This window comes from Vanessa cardui, chromosome 4 (genome assembly GCF_905220365.1).
Source record: "Vanessa cardui chromosome 4, ilVanCard2.1, whole genome shotgun sequence".
In the NCBI taxonomy this organism is placed as follows: domain Eukaryota; kingdom Metazoa; phylum Arthropoda; class Insecta; order Lepidoptera; family Nymphalidae; genus Vanessa; species Vanessa cardui.
Window position 1 is genome coordinate 6,908,450 of NC_061126.1, and position 27,619 is coordinate 6,936,068.

Sequence of the window (27,619 nt, forward strand, 5' to 3'; positions counted from 1 at the left end):
ACGTGTAAGTGTAGACCTATAGCCATTCAATGGAGTCCACTATTAACTGCCACGAAGCCGCCACCATGTCCGTCCAAGTACAGAATCAGCAACCAAATCCCATACCATACCATACCATACCATACATATTGCATCAAGGAGTGAGTCAAGGGGACGTTATTACCCTCGAATTGTTGACTAATGCAATGGAGGATATGTTCAAAATGCTGAACTGGAAAGGACGTGGCATCAACATCAATGGCGAATACATCTCTCACTTGAAATTTGCAGACGACATCGTCATCATGGCAGAAACGCTGCAGAACCTACAACAGATGCTGAACGGCACGAAGAGTTATGGTATAAGTTATGGTACATTACTATAGCGATGGAAGCTAAACTGAATCTATTTCAATAAAAATAGCACACGTCGATTTATTAAGCTTTTTTTCCAAATTTATATTTATTATACTTTAATATATATGTAATGTCCCCTATTAATTGTCTTTCTAGGTCCCTGCATGTCGCATCCTCTCTAATCCAATGTGTACAGAGTGTGCTCAACGTGTACTGGGGGCATTAGATTCTAGTTGAGGCTTGCAGTCTATACTGTATTATTATCTATGCTTGCGGTTTGCCTGTGCTTTGAAATATCTGTATTTTAATGTCATTTTGTACTCTGTGTCTGTACTCATAATTTACTTTTCGCGCCCGGCATAGGCATCGAGTTTGTGCTACTCTATTACATTTTTTAGTTTTCTACTTTGTATCGTAGTGTAAATTAAACAATAATAAGAGTTGTTTATGAATCGAAATAAATTTATCCCGCATTATTGCGTGTAGTTTATTTATTATACAATGTCGCAACCAGAAGAACCGATAGATGCTGCAGATGTGGGTGATAATTCTGTAAGAAAAATGGCAAACCATTAAGAATTTAAGATCGATATTTTGATACGTTAAATAATTACAGTTCTTGTTTTCTGCAATTTACAGAATGGATCATCAAGTGACACGCCGTCCTCTAGAGGAAAGGAAGGAGATTTCGAAAGCAAAATTGAAACTGATCGTGCTAAAAGATTTGACTTTTTATTAAAACAGACTGAAATTTTTTCTCATTTTATGAGCAATACCCCTAAATCAGGCAACAGCCCCCCAAAACCTAAAGCTGGTAGACCTAGAAAGATTAAAGAACCTGAACCTGAGCCGGAGCCTACTGGGCCTGGAGAGTAAGTTTTAGAAAAAATACTTAATAAATGAAAACATTAAAGTTATCATTTTTTTATGGAAAGATATAAATGAACCTTTGTTAGGTTAATGAGATTCTTTTTGTTAGTAAATTTTTGTTTATGTTGTGTAGCCATCGTCATCGGAAGACGGAACAAGAAGAAGATGAAGAATTGCTCGCCGAAACTAACACGAAACAGAAGACAATATTTCGTTTTGAATCATCCCCACCATATGTTAAAAATGGTGAAATGAGAGATTATCAAGTACGTGGGTTGAATTGGATGATATCCTTGTATGAAAATGGAATAAATGGTATCTTAGCAGATGAAATGGGTTTAGGGAAAACATTGCAAACTATTTCTCTATTAGGATATATGAAAAACTTCAAGTAAGACATTATAATTGTGTAATTTAAATTTGCTATTTAAGAATATTAATAATGGTATTTATTGCTTTTCAAGTAGCACATACAAATATTAATTGTAATTAGATAATGTTTTCTATGATTTGTTATTACATTCATTTGTAATAACTGTCATTGAACTCGAAAAATTACTGAAAAGAGAGCCTATTATAATAATAGTTTATCTATCTTGATATGGTATTGTATGGTTGTGTGGGTGAATTTTAAATGGGGTGATGATTTTCAGAAATGTTCCTGGACCTCATATAGTTATTGTGCCAAAATCTACGCTTACAAACTGGATGAATGAGTTCAAAAAATGGTGTCCTTCTATCAGGGCAGTTTGTCTCATTGGTGATCAAGAGACTAGGGTGAGGAGATCAAGACTATGTCCAAAAATTTTTATACATACCTATAAACTTAACAATAATTGCTTAAAAAAAAGTATAATCTAATAAACATTATTGTTGTTTATAACTTTAATGATGTTCATGTACCAATCATTCAATTTTATATTTATCATTTCTAAGCTTGCCATCTAATAGAAATTTTAATATTGTTACATAAATTATTATTTTGTTTTTCAGAATATATTCATAAGAGAAACTCTCATGCCAGGCAATTGGGATGTGTGCATTACATCTTATGAAATGATTATAAGAGAAAAGTCTGTATTCAAAAAATTTAACTGGAGATACATGGTCATAGATGAAGCTCACCGTATCAAAAATGAGAAGTCCAAGTTGTCTGAATTACTTCGTGAATTCAAAAGTATGAATAGACTGTTGTTAACAGGAACCCCTCTCCAGAACAATCTTCACGAGTTATGGGCCCTGCTTAATTTCCTTTTGCCTGATGTATTTAATAGTTCAGACGTAAGTTGACATTCAGACATACTTCATTATTATAGCTGATAGACAGACATTTAATATTGTGAAAATGGTTTGTGATTTAAGGATTTTGATGCCTGGTTCAACACTAATGCTGCACTTGGTGATAATCAATTAGTGTCACGTCTGCATGCAGTTTTAAGACCGTTTCTGTTGAGAAGACTTAAAGCAGAAGTGGAAAAAAAACTTAAACCAAAAAAAGAACTTAAGGTTTATGTAGGTTTGAGTAAGATGCAAAGAGAATGGTACACTAAGGTTTTGATGAAAGATATAGATGTTGGTAAGTTTTTGATAATCAACCTAAAATACCTATGAATAGAAAACAATATTTAGCTAGGCAGATATGTTGATTTGTAAATTTTTGACTATTAGTAATATAAAACAAAGTTTATAATAATGTAACATTTTGAACATCAAATTAATCCATAAGTATATGTAACTTATAACTTTCAGTGATATTATTACCCTTGGCAAGGTTACAATATTTTTTTATCTCTAATCTTGGTCTTGCAAATGCATAATCCTTCCATTTGTTATGTTATAGTTAATGGAGCTGGTAAAGTGGAAAAAATGAGATTGCAAAACATTCTCATGCAGTTGCGTAAATGTTGTAATCACCCCTATTTGTTTGATGGGGCTGAACCTGGACCTCCCTATACTACGGATGAACATTTAGTGTACAACTGCGGCAAGCTGGCTATACTCGATAAACTGTTGCCCAAATTACAACAACAGGATTCAAGAGTTCTTATTTTCTCACAAATGACAAGGATGCTGGACATTCTTGAAGATTATTGTCTTTGGAGACAATACAAAGTTAGTTGATACATCTACAAGTTGTGTCTGGATAATAAATTAATCATTACGGGAATTTAACTAATAGAAAATAACTGATTTTGTTTATATTAAATTTTTACTTTACACAGTTATGTTATTTTTATTGTTATTTTCAGTACTGTCGCTTAGATGGTCAAACACCTCATGAAGATAGAAATAGACAAATAGAGGAGTATAATGCAGAGGGAAGTGAGAAGTTTATATTCATGTTATCCACTCGTGCTGGTGGTCTCGGCATTAATTTGACTTCAGCTGATGTTGTCATAATTTACGACTCTGATTGGAATCCACAAATGGACTTACAAGCTATGGACAGAGCTCATCGTATTGGACAGATGAAACAAGTATGTGCTGTCTCATAATATTGTAGTAAGATGTATAGAAAAAATATACCCAAACAAAATATCTAGGCACTATGATATGTTTTTATTTTAATTATAGGTAAGAGTTTTTCGCCTCATAACAGAAAATACAGTTGAAGAGAAAATTGTTGAACGAGCTGAAGTAAAATTGCGATTAGATAAATTGGTTATTCAGTCAGGTCGTTTAGTAGACATTAAAAACCAACTTAATAAAGATGAAATGCTCAACATGATCCGGCACGGTGCAAATCATGTTTTCTCTTCAAAAGATTCCGAAATTACAGATGAAGATATTGATTCAATTCTAGCTAAAGGTGAATCAAAAGTAAGTATTTGTAATAACAAATATAAGTAATTTTTTTATACAATATAAATTAACAGCATAGATACAATTTAAATCAATTGATTTATTTTTATCTAATATTGTAGACCGAAGAACTCAAACAAAAATTGGAGAGTCTTGGAGAGTCATCACTGAGAGCCTTTTCTATGGATACACCTGGTGCTACAACAGACTCCGTATATCAGTTTGAAGGTTTGATTTTCGTAAATGAAATGAAACATTATATACACACTAAAAACTGAAGAGTAAATTTGTGAAATTTGGCATAATTAATGTTTAATTTTTTGTCTTGTTTGGATAGTTGTTGATCACTTTCTGGATTTACTGCTTGCTACAATTTTTTATGTATTGGGGCCATCATAGCCCATTTTAGCTTTCCCACTCAAAAAATTGTGCATAAGTTTATTTTTTATTCTATTTCTAATGCAAGAAAATTATTAACAGAAAAACACAATAACATTTATTAGTGAAATGCGGAAATCGTTTTCGAATCCAAAAATCATCATAGCCGTATAAAATCTAACCCCTGGCTAGATTATACTTTTATATATGTTTTTGCTATTATAGTAACAGGTTTAATATATTGACATTTTATCAAAACAGGTGAAGATTACAGAGAAAAACAGAAGATAATACCTATTGGTAGTTGGATAGAACCTCCTAAGAGGGAACGTAAAGCTAATTACGCCGTGGACGCGTACTTCAGAGAGGCACTTCGTGTCTCTGAACCAAAGGCGCCTAAGGTACAGGTAAATAAGTGTAAAGAGCTAAATATGGAGTCCAGCAACATGAGGTGGCTTATTTGGTGGTGGTTCCTGTTTCAATATTTGCATCAGCTCGTATACTATGTATTTCATTAATTAGCTCTTTATGCTCCAGTGTAAATGTAAGGGCATATTATATATTATATTATTTATTTGCGTTAGATGCGTAGTGAATATTTATATTTATTTATACAGCTACATATTGTAATAGTATTAGATTTATTTATCAGCACTATAATAGAACTATTTTAAATTAGTTTTTTCTTTTGTTATAAAATAGTAGTAATGCTCAATAAATTGTTTTGTTTTGTAGTATAGTTTCTTGCTTATTTTTAGTTAGTTTATGAATTTCCTGTTCCATGATTATAATTTTTTATTTTGCCTTTTATTATCTCTCCTTTAGGCTCCGAGACCACCAAAGCAGCCAATTGTTCAAGATTTCCAATTTTTCCCACCTCGACTATTTGAGCTATTGGATCAAGAAATATATCACTATCGGAAAACACTTGGGTAAATTTTTCACTATCATGTAATTCGAGTATTTAAAAAATAATAAATATTAATTTGGTTGCTTTAAACAGGTATAAAGTACCGCGAAATCCGGAATTAGGACCGGATGCAGCTAAAATACAAAGAGAAGAACAACGCAAAATAGACGACGCCGAATCTCTAACGGAAGAAGAAGTGCAAGAAAAAGAGCAATTGTTAACTCAAGGTAAAGCATTTATAATAGTTTTAAACAACATTAACATGATATGAAATAAAGCTTATAAAATATATACAAAACCGAGTAATTCAAAATTTTCAAAGATTTTATACACACATTCTTTTCACAGATTGTGTTGATTTTGATTTAAATCATTAAAAAACCTCAATTATTTTCATCTTAAAAGTTTTGTATTCTAAAGCTATGAATTTGGCTTAAATTTGTTTTAAATTAGTATCATCAACAATTATAAATTATTTGAAAATTTATCCTAGGTAAAAGAGGTATAATTATACATTTTGTAATTAAAAGTGTTATTTCTATGAATAAATTTGTTACCATTTTGTTAATATCTGTTGTTATATTATTATTATTTTACATAGCATACAAATTTTACTATGTTGTATTTACTTATATATTTTATTTTATTAAATATTTTATTACTTGGTAATTGAGAAAGGGCTATCTACCTAGCCTATAACTGAACTAGTTCTAATAGAACAACACATTCAACCGGGACGAGAATCTAAAGCACATTTAAATTGACTAGAACTTTTTTTCGACTAATTAGATACAAATATTAATTTCGCATTTGCTTAGAATAAATAAAATCTTAATAATTTCAATTATTTTTGTTTGTTTAATTAGGATTTACAAATTGGACTAAGCGAGACTTTAATCAGTTCATTAAAGCCAATGAAAAGTATGGCCGAGACGATATTGAAAATATTGCAAAAGATGTTGAAGGCAAAACACCAGAGGAGGTAAATAAACAAAATATTTTAGATTCTTAGCATAAGCATTTAGGTTATAATAAAATCATCCCCAACTTTTTTAAGGTTATGGAGTACTCAGCTGTATTTTGGGAAAGATGTCATGAACTTCAAGATATAGACAGAATAATGGGGCAAATTGAGAGGGGTGAAGCTAAAATACAAAGAAGAGCCTCAATCAAAAAAGCTTTGGATGCTAAAATGGCGCGTTATAGAGCACCATTCCACCAACTAAGAATCTCCTATGGCACTAATAAAGGGAAAAATTATGTTGAAGAAGAAGATAGGTACCACTTGTTTAGTGATGATATCTTATTATACATTTAATATTTTAATCAAGGATAAAATCTTTAAAATTAAATATTTATAAATAGCCTCATCAACTTCCGATTGTGCCAGAAATTACGAATTGCTGAAATTAATTTTTATGGTTACTTTAGTTTTATTTTTACCAGTACTATAACCGTCATGACTGGAGAAATAACTTTTATTATAAAGATTTTTTTATTTAAAATATGATTTTCTTTGTCAACAAAAAAAGTATTATTTTATGTAAAAGTAAAAAACAATTTTGTTTTTTAAAATAAATGGTTACTAATGGTTTTTGTTATAGGTTTTTAGTGTGCATGTTGCATAAATTAGGTTTTGATAAAGAAAATGTATATGAAGAATTAAGAGCTGCTGTACACGCCGCACCACAGTTTCGTTTTGATTGGTTTTTGAAATCACGTACAGCAGTTGAACTTCAGCGCAGGTTAGTTATATTCAAGTAGTTGAAATAATCTTTATATGTTTCTTCTTAAATTAAATTCATATTTCATTTCAGATGCAATACACTTATAACTTTAATTGAGAGGGAAAATCAAGAATTAGAAGAAAAGGAAAGGGCTGAAAAGAAAAAGAAAAGTGGGGGTGTTAATCAAAATACACCTGGTGGAAATAGTACTGGAAAAGGGGCAAATGCCGGAAAACGTAAAGCTGATAATACTCCTGATACTGCTCAAAAGAATAAGAAAAAGAAAAAATGAAATCCGGTTACCTCTAAATTATCAAGGGTCACTAGATCGGTTACAGCCCGAAAATAAAAACATTAAATTGTTTCCACAAATGCAAAGATGTCCATTTCTTAAATTTAGAAGGCCTTTCTTGTCTTCTGTTTACCTTGAGTATTAATCTTAATTTAATTGACTAGTTAACATTCCCTTTTTATGGTGTATTTAATAAATATGATGAAGGTATTGATTATGGGTCAGTTAAATAAATAATCTGGTAAATAAAACATTATTTTTATTATTGCACAATGTTATACATCTATCGACGCACGCCATGCCAAGTTGAAAATTTAGATGAATTCAATAAATTTTGTTTGTTTTCATTTACATTATGTGCTCCAGCATCATTTGAGAAATAATATTTGTTTAATTTTATGTAGTATAAACATAGATAACTTTTATTTTAATGTCATAAACCATACTATTCCTGCCCTCTCAGGTACTAACAATCACAGTTTTTTGTGTTCAATTATATTATTATACACAATATTAAATAAAATTGAACACTTGGTGGCGCCGTTTAACTTATGTAACAAGTAAGAAATTATGGTGAATTTCCATTTTCAATACATTCCTGCATGTTATTCGCATTGGGAGAACATGGTGCTCCTAAGCCGTATAGATGTCCACTGGTACTCTCAATGTTTCCATCAAAGAAAATCTGCAGAAAAAATATTTACAAAGTCTAAATATATTTCATTCATGAAGGCTCAACAAACAACTTAAAATCAACATTTTAGTGTTATAATAAATGTCAACCAGTAGGGGTTTTGCAATTTATGAAGTTGCTTATTTACATTGCATCCAGTAAATGACAAATAATTAATTTATTTATTATTAACATACCTGTGACTGAAAATAAACTAATACTTTCTACTGTTTTATCATGCATGTAATATCATCTTTAAGTACCATGCCTTATTCATTATCTTTTACATCTATAAATGTATTCATTGGCTAAATTAAAATTAACTTAGTATAGAAATTAATATACACTTTTGTCCTGCTTGGGCATTTATTCTTTCTGCCAAGTGAATAACTATTATTCTGAATATACTTAAAGAGGACATAATGAAAAATTTGTTTAAAACATGCCAAAAACAGCTCTCTTGTAAATAAAACAAATGAAAATAGTGGGAGCTTTGTCAATGAGTAATTCTATTGATATAACTTAATTATTTGGCAATATTAATCAGTAAATTAACTTTTAACTTGTCTTATTAAAAAAAACCTCAAAATGTAAATTTTACTCTTTGATTACAATTATTAAGAGTCGAGATGGCCCAGTGGTAAGAACGCGCGCATCTTAACCGATGATTGTGGGTTCAAACCCAGACAAGCACCGCTGGAAAACATCGTGAGGAAACCTGCATGTGACAAATTTCATAGAAATTCTGCCACATGTGTATTCCACCAACCCGCATTGGAACAGCGTGGTGGAATATGTTCCAAACCTTCTCCTCAAAGGGAGAGGAGGCCTTTAGCTCAGCAGTGGGAATTTACAGGCTGTTGTTGTTGTTACAGTTATTATTTAAAAGGCCCTTATATTTGTATAAGAAACTTACTTCTTTGATTTTGAAGAATGCCATACCAGTCAGATGAGAGTCAGAGCCAGCTTGATGCTGTGGTCCTACCCTTCTAAGTTCCAACTGGTCCGCTACTTCTTGTAGGCCACCTTTGAGATTTTTGCATAATTTCATAAGATACTGCAGACACACAATTGTAATTAAATTTCTTCAATTCAATATGCAAAAGGAGAACAAAAAATATTTACTCACTTTGACGTCATATACTGTAGGAAAATATAGCCTTAAACTATCAAAGAAATCATTCTCCTCTTGTGGTAAATTCTGATCAGTCAGAAGTTTAAGTAAGTATCCAAAATCATATCCAGAATGAAAGCTTAACCAGTTTATATTATCCATAAGAACAATACCTGTAAAAATTATCAAAATATACAGACACCAAAAAGGAAAAACAGATATTTTGAACTCGCATTTCAATATTGTGTTGAAATTTAACTCTTTAATACCTGAAGACATTAATAGCTCGGCAAATTCAATAGGTTCAATTCCGTGTTCTTCGTGCTCTCTGAATTGGAGTCCAGAGTTTTGAAGTAAATCTATTGAATCTTGAGCATACATGTCTTCCCTGTTAACAAGAGATCTTATAAAAATATACAGGTATGAAACTAGTCTTACCAAAACAGATATAAATGTTTTAATATTAAATTTATTTTATAAATAATACTTACTGTAGATTAAATTTAAAATTAAATTGCCATGTAGTACAACCTGGAGGGGTTTTTCCATTTTCATCCATAAAAGTAAGACCTAATTGTATTATTCTTAGCAGATCTACATTACATCTATAAAATCACAAAAAATAATAATTAAAATACAGTCTTGTTAACATACACATAATATACACCATATTACAAATTGCAGCAATAGTAGGGGGAAATAGTATTTAATTAAATAATTATTACAAAAGATAAAATAAAAGGTTTTTATCATACTTGTTTTCTTGTTATTTTAATCTCATTGTTTTATAAAAGTGTACATGTTTACTTTATGATTGTAATTCAATTAAAACATTACCTTAGAAGTTGGTATTGATAATCAGCAGTGGATCTAAATTCTCCTATTGGTCTTGCTACTACACCCGGAAACTCAGTATCCATAGCTACCCATTGGTATTTTTGAACTATCTGAAATAAATAATTTAAACATATATTTAAAAACATAACTTCAGGAAAGCAATGTAATAATATTTATTAGAATTTCAAATAAAAAAGAACTCCTTTTTATAACCCAAATTGTTTACCTGTCTAATAATATGGAATTCTTCATGAAGGTTGTGATTCCATACATTTTTAATTACATTATCCTCTTTAATAGATTTTATAGTAATTAAATCGAAGTTAACGGCCGGCATCTGTAAAGTCATACTATTATTAATATTAAGAGGAAAAGTAATTAATATTTTTAAATTGTTTTTGTATGCTTTAGACTTTTATTTTTATTATTTACACCCTTGAATAATAGCAACCAAAACACCGGTAAGCTTATTATTAAGTTATATTTTTTAAGAATTGACTTAATTTACCTACCTGCCTTATTCTTGTCATTTTTTTTACTGTTTTAGCCTTGAACCAAAACAGACTAAAATGCGAAATGTCACATTAGAGGAAGTAGGCAATAATTTCCAAAATATTAATTATCTATCGTTCTGATTATATTTTATACTACTTTTGGTGTAAAGTACTTTTTATTTGTGATATTAAAATGTTTAATAAACAAAATAAAAAATCTATTATAAAGATTCGTCTTGCAGCTATGCAATCATATTGTCTAGAATATTGAATTAGCTATGACAGAAATCGACTTCGGTTTATAAATAAATAAAATATTAAATTTTTTAGATATGTATTTTATTTATAAGATAAGTATGATTTTGTTAAGAACTTTTTATGGATGTATATGGAAAACAAAATTAGATTGTTTCAACAAAATTAACCTATTACATTCAAATTTTGTAATCCTTTATCCTCCTGCCTATCATTCTTCGTTGAGTGTGTGTTTATCATTTACTTCTTGACATAGAAAGAATTTAATTATATCTCGGTCTTTGTATTAATTTCTCGAACCTCAACCAATGTAGGTGACTCTGAGGATTATAAAATTCTTACGGCCGTCTTAACTTCAAGCTTAAATTACATTGATCTCTAAATAAAGTCGAGATATGAGCTAAATATGCTGGCCCATTCCAAGACTTCAGTGTATATGATATTTTGTCTCGTAATCGTTCTGTAAGTCTTTTCGTGCTCCAGGGAAAAAAGCAAGAGGTTTATTTTAAAATAAGCATAAATATATTAAAATTATACATAATTTATACACATTTCATTCACCTGATGGAAAGTGTTTAACACCATGGACATCATAAGGTTCATTCATCATAAGGTTCCGAAGTCGTATCGGATCGGAAAAGCGTCGGCGAAAGCTGGTTCAACAGAGTGGTAGTGCAAGGAAAATTATTAGAAAATGTCTTAAAAATCGCGCTTTTGTAGATTTTCAGACATCGAGGTGATGCAGGCTTCGAATTTTGTCGAGATGTCCGAATGTGAAATTCAGCAGCCGGGATTAATCCGAACATTATCCGTGAAATATTCGGTAGACGATGCAGAGTGATCTAACGTCTCTACACAAAGCCAAAGGATCAAGCAGGTCGAAAAAGGCTTGATCGTCGATAATTCGAGCCGAGTGTCGGATACAAAAGGAAAGAGGTGGTACTGGGGAGCACCCGCCCAGAGGTGTGAGCAATATTCAATGTGGGGTTCAATTTGTGCCTTGTATAGTTATATAATACTGTCAACTGCAAATACTACAAATACTGTATGAATGAACTGAATTTGGCTTTGCGTTCCAATTGACCGTGGAACTGAACGAGACTCGAAATATCCACGCCAAGTATTTCGATACTAGCAGTGACGGCTATTGGTTGTCTTCTGAAATCGTGGAGATACGAGAAATGGTAATTTTTTTAGCGGCTAATAGACCGGGAGATGATAATGACAAAATATTTGGTCATTTGTACCAGTATTGCGGTTCTTCAGGGGTCTAAACACGTAAAGGCAAAAAGGAAAATGATGGTCGTAGCGCTCGCACCGGCGGCCCACTCGCGTGGGCATTAACCGAACGCGTCGGAAAAATAACGAGTGTCGAACGATTTGTTCCACAAAAATGCTTGTATTTTCAGATAGTCGAAAAAAAGAAGTAGGCGGTAGCGTAATGCCATACTTCTCGAGTGTGGCTTACAGCCCGCCATACCGACGCGAATGCATTAATTGTAATAGAACAATTCAACCATTTGTACCAGGCTAATTTTTGCATAGCTGATTATCGTCGAGTAGCCATTCACGAAAATCACCATGCCATTCTTTTCCGACTATTCCCAATGGCCGCCATACCACTGCAAAGGTGTAATTTTTTTTTAATCGCCAAACGATTTGTACCAGTATTGCATTTGGATTTTTGAAAAGTATTTGGTAAAATGTGACCGTTATTATTTTTCCCATACTTCTAGTAGGGGGAAAAAGTGCTGCCATACTTGAAATACTTAATTATTTAACACTTTTTTAAAATACGACTGTAAAACACGTAAAATATTTTTTTACACCATGGCATCATTATATTCTCGTAAACACTAGCATTAACGAATTTTAAATCAGAGCATGCACCATAGATTACGACTTTAATGTTCCGATCTGCCAAAAAGCTGGTGATCCAATTGCATAATTTCGCGAGAAGCCCGCAGGAAGGGAGATTCGAAAGAAGCGCTTTGTGCCATACGCTATCGAACGTTTTCGCTATGTCCAGACTGGCCGCCAATGCCTCCCCCTTGCTCTCAACTGTTTCCGCCCATCTATGACTAAGGTAATATAGAAGACGACCGGCAGAATGACCTCGACGGAAACAAAACAAGGAGGTGATGGCTATTGGCCTATAAATGGACGGGTCTGGGCGGTTGCTCTTTTTAGGGATAGGATGCACTAAAGTAGCCTTCTAGGAGTTCGGCTGCTTTCGTAGTCGGCGATTATTCATTAAAGAGCGCCGACTATCCGTTTAATTATATAGTATGTATATTCTCAATAAAATATATATAGAATGTATCAGATATTTTACAATCTGTCTTACACATTTCAAAATGTAATGGCATTCACAAGGCGCAAATTCGGCCTCACATGGAGTACTGCTCTCACCTCTGGGCGGGTGCTCCCCAGTACCAGCTCCTTCCATTTGACCGTATCCAACGTAGAGCGGCTCGAATTATCGCCCATCAAGCCCTTTCCGATCTCCTTGATCCTTTGGCTTTGCGTAGAGATGTTGGACCACTCTTCATCTTCTACCGAATTTTTCACGGGGAATGTTCCGAGAAATTGTACGGATTAATTCTGGCTACTGAATATCACCTTCGGACATCTCGTCGAAATTCGAAGTTTCACCGGCACCACCTCGATGTCCGGAAATCCACAACAGCGCGATTTCTTAGACATATTCTGCCTCGCACAACTACTTTGTGGAACCAGGGGTGGAACCCCCAAAACCCCCGCCTGCCTACGGCCATGGAAACCTGCGTTATATAAGTTATGTAACTAAAATGTTATTTTTTAGTTGTAAGATTGGGTGCAATAAAGAATAAATAAATAAATAAATACTCTAAACCATGCTGCGTGTTGAGCTCTGTTACAGAGTTTCCCGGATTCGGTTATTAATCCAATCCAATCCATCTAATCCATCAGCCCATTTCCGTCTACTGCTGGACATAGGCCTCTCCATTCGTTCTTGGGCTACTCGCATACAGCTCCTGCCAGCTCGGTCACTCCACCGTGCCCGAGGACGTCCTACACTACGTTTGCCGAGACGCGGTCTCCACTCTAGCTCACGTTTCTCCCAACGGTTATCAGTTCTGCGACAAATATAGCCAGCCCACTGCCACTTCAGCTTACTAATCCGGTGGGCTATGTCGATGACTTTGGTTCTCTGGCTGATCGCCTCATTTCTGATGCGATCCTGCAGAGAAACGCTGAGCGTAGCCCTTTCCATAGCACACTGAGAGACTTTAAACTGGTGGACCAGCCTTGCAGTGAGTGTCCACGTTTCGGCTCCGTATGTCATGACGGGTAGGACGCACTGGTTGAAGACTTTCGTCTTAAGGCACTGTGGGATCGACGATTTAAAGATTCGACGTAATTTTCGAACGCGGCCCAACCTAGCTTCTTCTATTCACCTCGTCCGCAAAGTCTGCCCAAGGTAGACATATTTTTGAACAACTTCGAGGACGGTACCGTGTATCGCAATCGGTTCCGGTAGAACATGTTCATTGAACATGACCTTGGTTTTATCCAAGTTCATCCGTAGGCCGATACGCATAGAAGAATCAGCCAGATCGTTCAGCATTTGTTGTAGGTCCTGCAGCGTTTCTGCCACGATGACGATGTCGTCTGCGAATCTCACGTCCTTTCCAGTTCAGCGTCTTGAACATATCCTCCATTGTTAGTGAAAATTTTGGGGGAAATAACGTCCCCTTATCTCACTCCTCGATGCAATGGTATGGGATTTGTTTGCAAATTATGCTCTTGGACGGACATGGTGGCAGCTTCGTAGAGACCTCATCACTTGTATATAGCCAATCAACTTGGCAACGCTGCAGGGACTCCAGAACAGCCCAGATTTCAACCGAGTCAAAGGCCTTCTCAGAGTCCACGAATGCAAGACACAGGGGCCGATTATACTCTTGGGACTTCTGTATAATCTGCCGCACTGTGTGCCGTGGTCTATGGTGGCGTGTCCGGTCCGAAACCCGGTCTGATCTGGGGGTTGGAATTCGTCGAATCTTCGCGCAAGACGGTGCGTGATCACTCTTGAAAACAGTTCATAGACGTGACTCAGTAGGGATATGGGACGATAGTTCTTCAGCAGGGTTTTGTCTCCCTTTTTGAAGAACAGGACGACCACACTCCTACTCCACGCCTCCGGAGTTCTCCCTTCGAAGAGGACAGAGTTAAAAAGCTTTTGGAGTTCCTTGAGTACCGGATTTCAATCGTAAGAGTATTGGAGTACCGGAGGTCGTGTCGCACGCGCTTGCTGATCTCTCGGTTTAGTTGCCGCTTCTCTGACGAAGTGACAGGTGGATTTTCACGTCGTTTCTTCATTAGCCCTAAAGTCTCTTCTGAAAGTTTGGACTTCCTGCCCTTACACTGCATGCCACAAAATCTTGTACCTTCTTCCCTGAGAATTCGAACTACATTTTCTAGAGTCTGGTTTACGTCTGTTGTGGTTTCCACGGCAGCGAATCGGTTCTCCAGGTTTGACTGGAACGTTTCAGATCCCGCAGTGGGTTGGAGCAGCTTTGGTCGGAGCGTGGACTTCATCAGACGGACGCGCTCGGCCCTAAAATCGATATTCAGAGAGCCTCGGCAAGTCGGTGATCACTACCGGTATTGAACCTGTTGATCACAGAGACATCTCTGAATATGTGTCTCTTGTCTGTCATGATGAAGTCTATATCATTTTAGGTCATAGTGTCGGGGCTTTGCCACGTCCACTTCCTTTGGGGCTGTTTCTTGAAGATGGAGTTCATCAAGAAGAGTCCCTCCCGTTTGAGGAAGTTGACAATCATTTGCCCCCTATGATTCCTACTTCCAAATCCATGGGGTCCTACTACCGATTCGCTGCAAATCTGTACTCCCACTTTAGCGTTAAAGTCCCCCATGACAACGTTGTAGTGGGTTTGCGTGGTGAAGTGGAGGGCCCTCGATATATCACCGAACAATTCTTCCACTTCATAGTCCGAGTGTGTCGAGGTCGGTGCGTCCGCTTGAGGCTGAGCTCGGTGAGCTTTATTATGAGGTACGCAACCCTGTTCGACACACTGGAGATTTCCACAACGTTGTCAGCTAGGGACTTATTTACCAGAAACCCAACGCCACCTTGGGATTGTTGGTCTCCCTCTCGGAAGTACATTAGGTGGCCCGAATCGAGGGTTACGGTGTCCTCTCCTTCTCTCCGGACTTCACATAGCCCTAATATGTGCCACCTAATTTTTCCAAGTTCTACCTCAAGTTGCGCTAGATGCGAGTTAAGTCGTAGCGTGCGTCCGTTGTACGTCGCAAGGGTCAGTCGGTTGTGGTGACCTCCCGTAGCCCGGTGATTCTTAGCACCCCCCGTCCCGCCGTTACCATCGTCGCCACCATGACGAGGAATAGCGGGGCTGCCGGGAACTGGGGGCCGTGGCTTGCGTGAGTGCTGCATTTAGAGGATATTGCCCAGAATCGCCACGATGGGCAGGCGTGTTGGCGATCGCAGAACGTAGCTACTCGCACCGGTGACGCTGCTGCCCGTCATCGGCCTGTGGTATTCAGCTACGTTTATTTTGATGGTTACACCGCCATCATTCGGTCGCCAGAGCCTCGTTTGCTAGTCGGCAGGATGCACCACGGGCAGGTGAGGTTGGCTTGGAGCGCTAAGATGTAGTTTGCGCCCCCTTACATCCCTCGGTAATAATAGTATCGGTTATTAAAACTAATAGGTACTTCGGGTAGCTGGTGATTAGGAAACCGAAGGGAATTACATTGGGTAGGTATGCATTTAACCTATTTGTAAGACATTCAAAGAGCGAATTTAAGTTATGTTCGGATACGAATTTCCACCAGCGTTAATAAGTTCCTAGTTGTTATATATTTTTGGAGAGCTAATAAAACGAGTCTGTTTCTAAAATAATCTGCAGGACAAGTTATATAATATTTATTTGTTTTTTAGGTATATTTGTGGAAAAAAAATTGGCTAACATTGTTGTCTGTCTCTCATTTCAAATGTCGACCGATAACTATTGTTTTTGTATTGACAAATAATCAGTGTTCAATCGTTTTTATAAATTAGAAGAAAAATTATCTTTTTTGATTCTTCTTTAAATAAGTTTTTGAAGTTGCATTATTGAATTATTTAGAAAAAAAAAATAAATAAAAATGTGCGTGTTGACTAGAAAATCGTTTATATCTGAATTAAATAGAAACCTGTTGATTTTTCTGGAGCACGAACCCCCCCAGTTTTGCCTCTAGTACCCAAAGTATTTAGAAATATCAGAATTCTGAAATTTGTCAGGCGAGTTAATACGTGGCGTGCGATCAATTGTGTTTTGATAAGATGGTTACCTACAGGTTGTCATATTTGTTTATATAATAAGAAAACAAACTAAGAGATTCGCTGAACTGACACTAAAGCTGATGACATACAGCTGCAATTTGTTATAAAGAAATTGATATACTTAATATAAAACAGCCATGTAATGTAGGAATAATGTATCTATCTACATGAAATTAGTTGATAAGATCCGGAGATTATAACCCACCCACAAATAAAAAATCAAATTTAACCTATTATTTATATTAAAATATCTCTTATTGAGATTATTTAAAAAAAAATTATTTATATGTACGACATTCAAAGCGAAAGGTTTTTTTAATGATGCTGCAAACTTTTGACCTCTGCCGGGCGATGTTGCATCAAATCGGCGGGTCTTGCCAGCTTCTTTCGTGTCACTGATCCACTGCTGTTCTTAGGCAGTTTGCCTGAAGTCTCAACGCAAAGACTTTCCTGTTCAAATAGACATCGATCTTTCGACTTAATATTCTGACAACAATTTTTTGCTTATTCAATATTCTTGGAATTATTATTATTTGTACTCGGATATGTATATGGAAAACGAAATTAAGGTTTTTAGTTTGTTAATTTTTATAATTTAGGTACATGAAATATTGATTTTCAAAAGGTACAAGTAAAAAAAAGGTTATTTAAAAGTATCTATTAAGAGAGTAAAATATGTATAACTTAATTAAATATACTAATTACATTTCTGTCCAATGGTACAAAACAATAAACTTGAAACGGTTTTATCACAAATAAAATGTAAAATAAATTGATTATCTTAATATAATTTATACAATGTCTCATCATCATTACCATTTTTAAGCTAAATGTGTAATCTTCATGCAATTAAAACATCAGTTGTGCTGTGGAAAGATCTACTTGAATTTAAAATTAAATTATCTATCTTAATTTTTAAAATAATCTGGATAAATGTCATAAAAAAAATGTATATTTAATAGTAAGCATAAAATAATAAGTTTTAACTGTAGTGTGCGGAAGTCGTGTGTGGAGTGTAGTGCCTGTTTCTATTGAAACTCATTCCAATTCTTCATTTTACAAATTTCGACTTTTTTTACTCAGTGAGATGGAATATTCGTGGTTGTGGTGTGAGATTAGTCACACGCACTGATTCCCCTGATCAGGAGGAATTTCCGTTTTCTCCGTTGTCTTGAAAGTTATTTGCATTCACTGAAAACGGTGCCCCCAACCCATATAGATGGCCACTTGAACTCTCAATATTGTCATCGAAAAATATCTGAAAATAATAGAAAAATTGGCCATATTTACCAAAGCTAGTGATAAAGGTTACATTTAAAAAAGGTTACATAATTTTCTTCACCTCTTTTATTTTGAAGAAAGCCATCCCAGTGAGATGTGAATCTGATCCTGCTTGATGTTGCGGTCCAACTCGTCGTAGTTCTAATTGGTCGGCTACTTCTTGAAGTCCGCCTTTTAGATTCTTACAAAGCTTCATTAAATACTGCAACAAATTATCTAATATATATATTTTTTTATTTACCACTCGTCTCCATAGTAGTTATAGTAGATTTAGTAAGGTAAAAAAAAGTATTTATCCAGGTGCCGGAGCATATTTTTTAAGTACAAACATTTACTAAGACTTTAAATATTTAACATTATTAACATTTTTTAATATATTTTCAATTATACCATTTTTTGCTTGTGGTTTATTTACATTGCAATATTATGTAGACACAATAGAAACCTGAGAGTTTTGTTACCTATTTTTGCAAAATATCGAAAATGATCAAGGCACTAAATACCTTTTGGGAAATTTTAGTTGTAAGTAACATGGCCTTAATATGATATATATAATAAAATTAGTTTAATATGTTTGAAAATTTTAAAACAATTTTCTTGATTGATTCTCTATTTCCTCAGATATTGTCTAGAAATTTTGCTTCTAGGAATTTATCTTACACTTTTAGTTTAATCCACATATTTAATATTAGAATGTTTGTTGTAAATTATTTAATGTATATACATTAGCTGTATTAATGCCACTACACAGTATTCTGATACTATGTCTATATTCTCATTTGAAAATATTATAATTGTTAAATCTTCATTATTCTTGTAGGTTTCTTGAAATATTGAGAGTAAGCAGAATGATTGCTTTATAAAAGAAATAATCGGTTAGTAAATTAGATACAAGGAATTAAAAACTTACTTTTACATCATAAACTGTTGGGAAGTATAGCCTTAGGCTTTCGAAAAAGTCATTTTCATCCTGTGGCAAATTTTGATCCGTCAATAACTTAAGGAGATATCCAAAGTCATAACCTGAGTGGAAACTTAGCCATTTAATGTTGTCCATAAGAACTAGGCCTAAAAGTATGAGAAGAAATTCTTAAATGTGCTCTATAATTAGAATAAATTATATAAGTAATATTAAATGTTGGTTTTATATTGATACCTGATGACATTAGGAGTTCAGCAAATTCCAAGGGTTCAATACCATCCTCTTCATGTTTTCTAAATTGTAAACCAGAGTTTTGAAGCAAATCAATTGAATCTTGTGCATACATATCCTCTCTAAAAAATATAATGATTAATATTAAAACATCTAGTCTAACTAAACTTTATAGTATATAACATCTTTTTAACGTTTATTTTGTGTTAAATTAAAAATACTTATATATAGTTATCATTTGTCTATTTGATATAAACATTATATGAAATGTTTAAAAAGCATTAAATTGCATCATTATTAATTAATCATTGCATTGCATCCCTATTGAATAATCATTGCATGCTATAAGATGTTAGAAAGTTGTTAATATAATTATTTACTGTAAATTGAATTTGAAATTAAACTGCCATGTAGTATATCCCGGTGGCGTTTTCCCATTTTCATCCATGAATGTGAGGCCAAGCTGTATTATCCTTAACAAATCTACATTGCATCTGTAAATAAGATAAATTAAATTGTTATTTAATCTGCATAAGTAGCCTCTCTAAGCAATGATAAAAAAAATGTTTAAAGTATGTCAAGGTTGGGCAATGATAATAGATCTTTAGAACTAAATTATAAACTTTTTGTATTTCAATACTGTTTCGAAATACCTCTGACGGATAACTTAGTTGCAATTTTTTATTCAGCGATAGATTAAGGCATTGAGATCTCATGAAGAATGTTCCAACTGGCATTATATTGGTCTTAACACAATTATAGTAAGATGGTAATATATTAACCTGAGCAGCTGGTACTGGTAGTCAGCTGTTGATCTGAATTCTCCAATAGGCCTGGCCACAACACCAGGAAACTCAGTATCCATTGCAACCCAGTGGTATTTTTGTACAACCTGTTAAAATTATAACAAAATGTTTATTGGGTATGTGTATTTATAAAATGTCAGAGATTCAACAGAAATTATAAAATATATATTCATCATATTTATTTGATTGAACACAATGCATAGTTAGTACATTATATTAAAGAAAAAATGTTACCAATAAAAATAAACTAATAATAAGTTAGAAACTGAACTCATGTATTGCTTATTAAGAGTTATCAAAAGTTATTCACGAAATACCTGTCTGATTATTTGGAATTCTTCATGCAGATTGTGATTCCAAACATCTTTGATGCCACAATCACTATTACCTGGAAGTGTTGAAAGAGAACCAAAACTCGCTGCAGGCATCTAAAATTGTTATTAATAGATATAAATTACAAACAGTACGGATTAACATTTCTAAATTGAATGAAGCTATCGATATTTGACCTTTTATTGATTTCGTCCTTCAAAGATACAAAATATGATTATATTTCGCAAGATAGAATCCTCTTGTTGGTTATTATAATAACATAAATATACGCCACTTCAACAAGAATGCTACAATGATAGTCAACGCTTGTAAATAAATAAGGCTTGTAAACAACACACTCCGTTTTCTTAACTGATTTAGTGCTTAAAGATAGGAAGACTGTGATGTTTAGATTGCTTAAAAGAAGTGCGTTATGGCAAATTTAAAATACGTAAGCCAAAAATTAAAAAAATCATTGCAACGATGAACATTCAACTCAATGATAGGCATGCCATGATGACAAATGAAATGACAGAAGCATAGACAATAATGATGGTATAAGCGTCGTACTTTTTTATAGCAGTCTGTGCGTTTACTCACAGCTTTGCTATTAAAAACAAAATACCAACTTACACTTTATTACCAAGTTGAAATATTTATTTGCTTATTTTTATTTTATAATTATAATTACTCAATAAATTGTAGTTTTGTAGTACAGATGTAATTAGAATTATAGAAAAAAATAGCATTTGGTCGCTGTGTGTAAATCGAAGTGTAAGATTACGCCTGGTTTGTATTAACAACTACGATAGTGACAGACAGTGACGATTATGGTAATCGAATATAGTCGATTATTGTTAACGACACTATCTGTCATCCGTACAGTCGGGAACTAAAGTTGTTTGTTTTTAATATATTCTATTTTATATTTCATAAGAACATCAAATTTTCATATTTTACCTTATTATTTTTATTTTAAAGAGGGTGAAACTGCAAGTGCAGCTATTTGTATTATAAAATTAAGTACTAAAATCATCTCAGAAATTAGTTGTATTTTTGCTATAGTTGTAGATTTATATATATTAAAGTAGTAGTAGTTTTAGTTCTTAAATAGCGTCGCTATAAAAAGGAGCACATGTGCGATTGAAAGCGATTCATCATACGATGAAAAATAAAAATATATATGTATATTAAACTGATTAATAGCATAGACTTGAAATACTAGTTGATTTTTTTTTTAGTTGTAATAAACTAAGTTTGAAATTGAACAGCCAAGGATGTTCAGGTGCATGTTATACATTAAACATGGAATAATATAATTGGAAGCCACCATGCACTGAAATTAATTAAATATAATAATTATCTAAAAGTAATAAATTATATTTTACACTCACACTAATATTAAATACTAAGCTAACATTGAATATTATATTTTATAAATTAGACAGTAATTTAGTTTTTACTAGTTTATGTTCTGGCGATCTCATGTATAACTGACAAAATGTATAAAAAAGTTTAAGCTGTAATTAATAAAGTAATTTAAATAATTGCAGTGGTCTTTTTAAAGAATTTCATATGCAATAAATCTTAAAACTTATTTGGGTCCATGATTCAAGAAAAAAATACAACTAATACTGCCACTGTTTGCATTATAAGAATATTCTACTATACTTTGAAAACATTACTTGACGTACTTATTGACGAGGCATTAGTGATAATAATGGTATAACAGTAATATTTCATTTAACTTTTAAGGTATTAAACTGTTACTAGACCTTTGTTACGTTTGACCTTTTGTAGCGACAGTACCACTATGTTACTTCCATACTTACTTACCTAAACTATTCTACTTGGACAGAATTTTGAGGTATCTTTTAAGCCATTTAATAATCCAAATTTTTCTTAAACTGTTTTATTTTTTCATTTTATAGTGAAATATTGAAAGACAGTTTGATTTACCTAAGTTACTTGGACAATGTTTTATGGATTTGGTCGTAACAAAAACTAATATGTATTCGTAAAAAATAAATGAAACAGAGATAAAATTATAAAAATCTATTGCTTAATAAAAGTGGACCCAATTTGCAATTATTCCAAAGAACGCTGGCTGTCATATGAGCTTTTAGTGCAGTTGTAGGAATTGCGGAAGCTTTTGCGTAGGTGGGCGCGGGAAGGCGCCAGCCGTCGCTACGTTAGTCGTCCGCGGGCTGTCTTGGAGTTCGGTTAAACAGTCTTTTTTAAAGATACGCCGCCGATTTTCCGATGATCAACTTTGCAACCGCTGAATTTCACGCATTTTTTATTCGTAACTAATATAGTTGTGGTTAATTTGTGTAATTTGTTGATGGTAATTTACTTTGAGACTTTCCGTTAATTATTTTATTTAGTTAAAGGGATCTCCGTAAGTATCTTGTTTTTACACGTACAATATTTTATTAAAAAGTGTAAATAAAATAAAAGAATTTTTCTTTGATAAGAAATTATAATTAACAGGATTATACTAGTTTTATTTGGTCACTTTTTGTCTCGTCTGATATAGGTGATGTAGATAAAGTATCGGGTGATATTGCATACTATACCTATTGTTAATTATTTGAATAAAACAAGCGTGCGAATAATTATTTAATTTTTCGTACGATTTTTTTTATATTTTTTGCTTGTTTATTTTCTTGATATAATTATAATTTATGAGCAAATATGTTATGAAACTCATATCTAAAATATCAAGGATCAATTTAAGTTTCAGGTATTTTTCTTAAATATTTGTAACTTTTTTGAGGTGACAATCGTAAGATAGTTACTGGTTACATATTCGCGCCTACAGTTTTCAATTTTATAATAAGAATAAATAATGTTAGTTCTAAGTTTCTATTCTAATTATACGGCTCTAAGAAATTTCTAATATTCTTTCACACATACTGCGAGTCTATAAAATATTTCCTCAGATAACAGACAGCTGTCTGTAAAATTGGATTAGATGCCAATTGCTATCCTCACGGTCGTTGTAATAAACTCGCTGTGGTTTAATGGCTACTATCGTAAAAAATATTTCGTATGGTTTATTGCGATATTAATGGTAGAGAAGATAGACATTACTTGATGCGTTTTAAGAGCATAATATCTTGATACGAACTTACGTACGAGTATATTTGCCAATATCGCAAAGAAATTTGATCCAATAGAGTTATAGTTTTCGCGATAGGTCAAATTTGTTGACGTGTATCAAAAAAATGGTTTTACCGGAAATTGAATGCGGAAGTAGGTACATATTTATTTTTTATATTAGGTATATGCGGCTTCGTAGTTGTGGGTTTGTATTGATTTTGTACTCGATTTGGTTTGCATAATCGATTGTAGTTTAATTTAAAACGTGTGCTAGATTATATCTTCCGTATAGTTTGTATTGACGATGAATTTGTAGTGAATAAAGTAAAATAAATTGACGACTATACATATTTTCTGCGTTTTTCAACTTTGTTTAATTTCAATGGTTTCTTACATTGCGTTTATCTTTAAGTACTTTATATAATCTAATAATCCTAGTTGTTTTAAGTAATCGCTTCCAACAAGGTGAAATTAATTAAATAATTATAATTGGATGATAATATTAGCAAGCGAAATTGTGCAATCGAGGGAAAGTTATTAAAATTATTTAAGACAATAAAAAGTATGAACACTGCAGCATTTCTATAGATATGCCAACCAAGTGGCTAACTTGATAATTTGAAGATTATATCCATAGAAAGATTATATTTAAAGTGTCTCATAACCTTAAATTTTTAACGAATATAAATTTTTAATAAAAAAGGTCCACAACCAATTCGAAAATTGGAACTCACAAAATTGTAATCCTTTAATCTTTTATTTAAATTGTAAAGTTTCTAAATCTTACGTTAAAATGTAAATTAAAACAGACATTTAGGTTACCGATGGGCTTAGATAAGAAATTGGTCGATTGAATGATACAAGTATTGTATGAATAAATAATAATAATGCATATTTTAATAACAGAACATTTGTTTATTTACATTGTTAAAAGCGTTATGAATCGTTAAACGTTTTCTGACAGCTATTTGTATACAACTATTTAGTTAATTAAAAACGTTGTAATCCGTGTCCTACAAATGAGTTGGCGCCCGCCCGCCCTAGGCGTGTAACATAACCATGTTGCAATACCCACGCGCCAAACAATTGCTCTCCTTCGATGATCAATGCGATGATGCAACCATTAAAAACTCATTTATATTGTTGTAATGGCAAACTTATCTGGCACAAGCTTTTATTAACGAAAGGTAAATTCAATGGGTACTCTGTTTTTATTGCACTTTTTTATATTTATATCTTAAACACGTTCTATTATGATCGTGATAGAACAGTGGTTATATGTAGTTAGCAAATAAAGTTTCTTATAGGTTTAAATCCAGCCGTAATAAATTATGTATGCTGAGCAGAGTTTAAAGTTAAGAAAAACAATTTTTAAAGACTAAATGGAAATATGTAGGTAGATTCTTCTTTTGATTTATTTCGTTTATTTGCGATAAACGTCGACACGTGCTTTAGATAATTAATGAGAAGAAAGAAAGAGCTCGAGCATTGAGATATTTTACGGTGACATTTGAAATAAAACTGACTGGAAATTTTTGCTTCATGTAGTAATAATTTTGTATGGCGGGAGCGGCCGGAAGGCCTCTTTATGCTCACAAGGTAAGATACAATTAGATTATTCTAACACATTTGTGGTCAGACAAGCATAGACTCTACTTTTTAATGGAGGCACATATTATATGCGGCAGAATGTCTGAGGCTTGAAGCGAATATTCGAATGGATTCGATTTATCGGTAATATCGATACTTGGAAAGCTGTTATTTTTTTCGAATCGTATATTTATTAAGTGAATAAGCGGAAATGTTAAATCTTCGTTCCGTACAAACTCAACATGTGCTAATTATATGTGATGCAAAAATATCAGTGTGAGAGTGAATCGTATTTATATAGGTACGCAAATGTCAGAAACATCTCGGTTGATTTATGAATTTGAGGCGCGTGTGACGCACGCTATAGTTTTATTTTCTAGGGATTGTGTTTTGTACGGACCATTCAGATGGTGTAATCAATTGTTGCTATTTATATAAATATACAGTATCTATCTTTTATTTACAAAATTTCTTATATTTCTTTTTTATTTATTATACGACTAGTATTTAATTGTAATAATATGTAATGTGTCTCGAACATTGAAATGGATAAGAAAAGAAAATTTATTTGCACGTTTTTCCAAATGCTGATTTTTTGATCGTTTTAAGCTAAGTAGTAACGAGATAAGGCTGGTTTGGCAACCGATTCTTCGGCTGTTAAAGAGAATTACTGCTTTGTCCTCCATGCTCTTGAGTTGGCTAATAGGTATGTTACATATTCATACAGTTCAGAATTTTCGCTACCGAATACAGGTTGCCCTACAAAAAATTTCTTCCCAGAAACAGGTTTATTAATTCAAGGGTTAGTTTTATACGCACAGATTTTAAAGTAGAACTACTGATTTACATAAATTTTATAAGTCGATCGACTAAGCTAAATTTTCAAAATTAATTTCGCTTTCATTAAATTTGACAAGGGACAGAATTCGTTACGACATTGCTTTTGATTACGCTAGATAGATAGCTAATGGTTTAGAAAAAAAATATTTTTAACTATTATATAAAAGTTTCGTCGTATCAATTTAAACGTAATTTCATACTTGCCCTTTCATCTAATATATTATAATTAGGGTAAATTAAATTGTTCGTATGTAGCAGCATTAGAACAGCGCGGCGTAAATGATATTACTTTATTTCATTAAACAACCCCGGTAATTTGTACGGACTAGCTCCATTACTCTATACGCAAAATTAATCGCACTTTTCCAGTAAATAATATGTAAGTAATTGTTACAAAACAACCTATATACCGCAATAGATAATTATTTAAAATGAAATTATTTACATTCAATATAAACCTTCATTTATAGCAGTTATTTAATTTAAAATTATTTTATTTGTAAAGGTTTTCATAACGTAAACGCTGGTATCACTCTAACCAATTTTCTTAGTGGAAAATTAATTTTCTGTCGTCATTTGAAATACGAGAGAAACAGAATGTTTCTGTGACTACAGAAAATATATAAAACGGGTTTCATAATTAAACTTTTAGAAGAATAATTTATTTTTTTCATTAATTTAATATTCTCCACATGCTTATGAAGTTATTTTATAATATGATTTAAAATTATAAATCATAAAATACATACATAGAAAATTTTAAACTTTTCAACAAGTTCAAATAATTGGGGAGATGCCAGGAATCTACTAGAGATGCCAGGAACCTACTAGATTCAGTAGTTTCTGCTTCATTAATGTTAAAATAGTAAATTGCTGCTACCATGTCCGCTGTCTTCGAACTTCCTTCGATTGTTTTTGATAAGGCGGACGCGGTTGCATTAATATTATATTTAGTTTCTGAAATTCAGAATTCAGTCGAAAATTGTCGCGTTTCGAGGACTGTTTATTTTGGGTGTTAGAGCCATGAGAGCGTTGACTCAGTGAGATTACGTTTTAATTTTAGGCGGGTGCGAGTTGCCAAATCATTTGGGGAAAATATCGGCCTGCGTGCCCGGAGCGTTTGGACGAATTGTTCGATTGTTTCGCGTAATTCGCATCGTGTCACGTACGATTCACTTTCCTATATAAATCTTATGAATGTCGTCATTTCTCGATAATTTTTTTTTTCAATATAAATAAATTTCATATACGATTTCAGTAGCTACACATGTACACAGTTACTTTATAACACATAGAAAAAACATTGAAGTAATTATCACATGGTTATTAGATAAATAGATAGTTTTTGTTATATGAGTGAAATTAACTACTTATTTCTTAAAAATATGCAGAAGTAAAGCAACGTGTCAAAACAAGTTACTCATTTATATAAATTGCTGGAAGTAGTAAATAAGTACCGGTTTTAATCAAAGAGACAAGAAGGTAAGCT

The 27,619-nt window shown here is 33.1% G+C and overlaps 4 protein-coding genes across 8 annotated transcripts in view; 2 read left to right on the top strand and 2 right to left on the bottom strand.

Moving 5' to 3' along the window:
* Positions 1-644: 644 nt before the first annotated feature.
* Positions 645-7,566, top strand: LOC124544029 (chromatin-remodeling complex ATPase chain Iswi). 2 transcript variants are annotated; one of them, XM_047122412.1, is made up of 17 exons: positions 645-888; positions 976-1,208; positions 1,340-1,597; positions 1,860-1,983; positions 2,200-2,487; positions 2,569-2,782; positions 3,047-3,318; positions 3,456-3,683; positions 3,781-4,026; positions 4,131-4,236; positions 4,648-4,793; positions 5,212-5,318; positions 5,390-5,523; positions 6,163-6,278; positions 6,354-6,574; positions 6,901-7,041; positions 7,114-7,566. In XM_047122412.1, exons 1-17 carry the CDS (start codon positions 838-840, stop codon positions 7,313-7,315), a joined length of 3,087 nt encoding a protein of 1,028 aa, XP_046978368.1. In that variant the 5' UTR covers positions 645-837; the 3' UTR covers positions 7,316-7,566. The 2 variants fall into 2 exon arrangements, with proteins under 2 accessions (XP_046978368.1, XP_046978369.1); XM_047122413.1 differs by having other exon boundaries at positions 4,648-4,787.
* LOC124544031 (CCR4-NOT transcription complex subunit 7-like) lies at positions 7,558-10,536 on the bottom strand. Of its 3 annotated transcripts, none has more exons than XM_047122416.1 (8): positions 10,452-10,536; positions 10,166-10,276; positions 9,940-10,049; positions 9,594-9,707; positions 9,372-9,490; positions 9,118-9,275; positions 8,905-9,045; positions 7,558-8,000 (listed from the first exon to the last, which is right to left on the bottom strand). In XM_047122416.1, exons 1-8 carry the CDS (start codon positions 10,467-10,469, stop codon positions 7,884-7,886), a joined length of 888 nt encoding a protein of 295 aa, XP_046978372.1. In that variant the 5' UTR covers positions 10,470-10,536; the 3' UTR covers positions 7,558-7,883. The 3 variants fall into 3 exon arrangements, with proteins under 3 accessions (XP_046978372.1, XP_046978370.1, XP_046978371.1); XM_047122414.1 differs by having other exon boundaries at positions 9,372-9,505; XM_047122415.1 differs by lacking the exon at positions 10,452-10,536 and having other exon boundaries at positions 9,372-9,505; positions 10,166-10,288.
* A 7,150-nt stretch (positions 10,537-17,686) lies between these two features.
* On the bottom strand, positions 17,687-21,122 carry LOC124544349 (CCR4-NOT transcription complex subunit 7-like). Its single transcript, XM_047122854.1, has 8 exons — positions 20,793-21,122; positions 20,601-20,711; positions 20,260-20,369; positions 19,858-19,971; positions 19,481-19,599; positions 19,235-19,392; positions 18,386-18,526; positions 17,687-18,301 (listed from the first exon to the last, which is right to left on the bottom strand). Exons 2-8 carry the CDS (start codon positions 20,709-20,711, stop codon positions 18,185-18,187), a joined length of 870 nt encoding a protein of 289 aa, XP_046978810.1. The 5' UTR covers positions 20,793-21,122; the 3' UTR covers positions 17,687-18,184.
* A 1,653-nt stretch (positions 21,123-22,775) lies between these two features.
* Positions 22,776-27,619, top strand: part of LOC124544269 (serine/threonine-protein phosphatase rdgC) — a 67,209-nt gene continuing 62,365 nt past the window's right edge. The window contains exon 1 of one of the 2 annotated variants that reach the window (XM_047122742.1): positions 22,776-23,000. The gene's annotated coding sequence lies outside the window, so the exon portion shown is untranslated. The remainder of the gene's footprint in view (positions 23,001-27,619) is intronic. The other variant, XM_047122741.1, reaches the window with a different exon arrangement.

Excerpts from the sequence above, each read along its gene's own strand:
- LOC124544029 (XM_047122412.1), top strand. The coding sequence starts at position 838 with ATGTCGCAACCAGAAGAACCGATAGATGCTGCAGATGTGGGTGATAAT. Across the intron at positions 889-975 it reads CAGATGTGGGTGATAATTCT|AATGGATCATCAAGTGACAC; the intron begins GTAAGAAAAATG and ends TGCAATTTACAG. Across the intron at positions 2,783-3,046 it reads GATGAAAGATATAGATGTTG|TTAATGGAGCTGGTAAAGTG; the intron begins GTAAGTTTTTGA and ends GTTATGTTATAG.
- LOC124544349 (XM_047122854.1), bottom strand. The coding sequence starts at position 20,711 with ATGCCTGCAGCGAGTTTTGGTTCTCTTTCAACACTTCCAGGTAATAGT. Across the intron at positions 19,972-20,259 it reads TACCAGTACCAGCTGCTCAG|ATGCAATGTAGATTTGTTAA; the intron begins GTTAATATATTA and ends TCTTATTTACAG. Across the intron at positions 19,393-19,480 it reads TGAACTCCTAATGTCATCAG|GCCTAGTTCTTATGGACAAC; the intron begins GTATCAATATAA and ends TCATACTTTTAG.
- LOC124544031 (XM_047122414.1), bottom strand. Across the intron at positions 9,506-9,593 it reads AATTTTAAATTTAATCTACA|ATCTCTTGTTAACAGGGAAG; the intron begins GTAAGTATTATT and ends TATTTTTATAAG. Across the intron at positions 9,046-9,117 it reads CTACAGTATATGACGTCAAA|TATCTTATGAAATTATGCAA; the intron begins GTGAGTAAATAT and ends GTGTGTCTGCAG.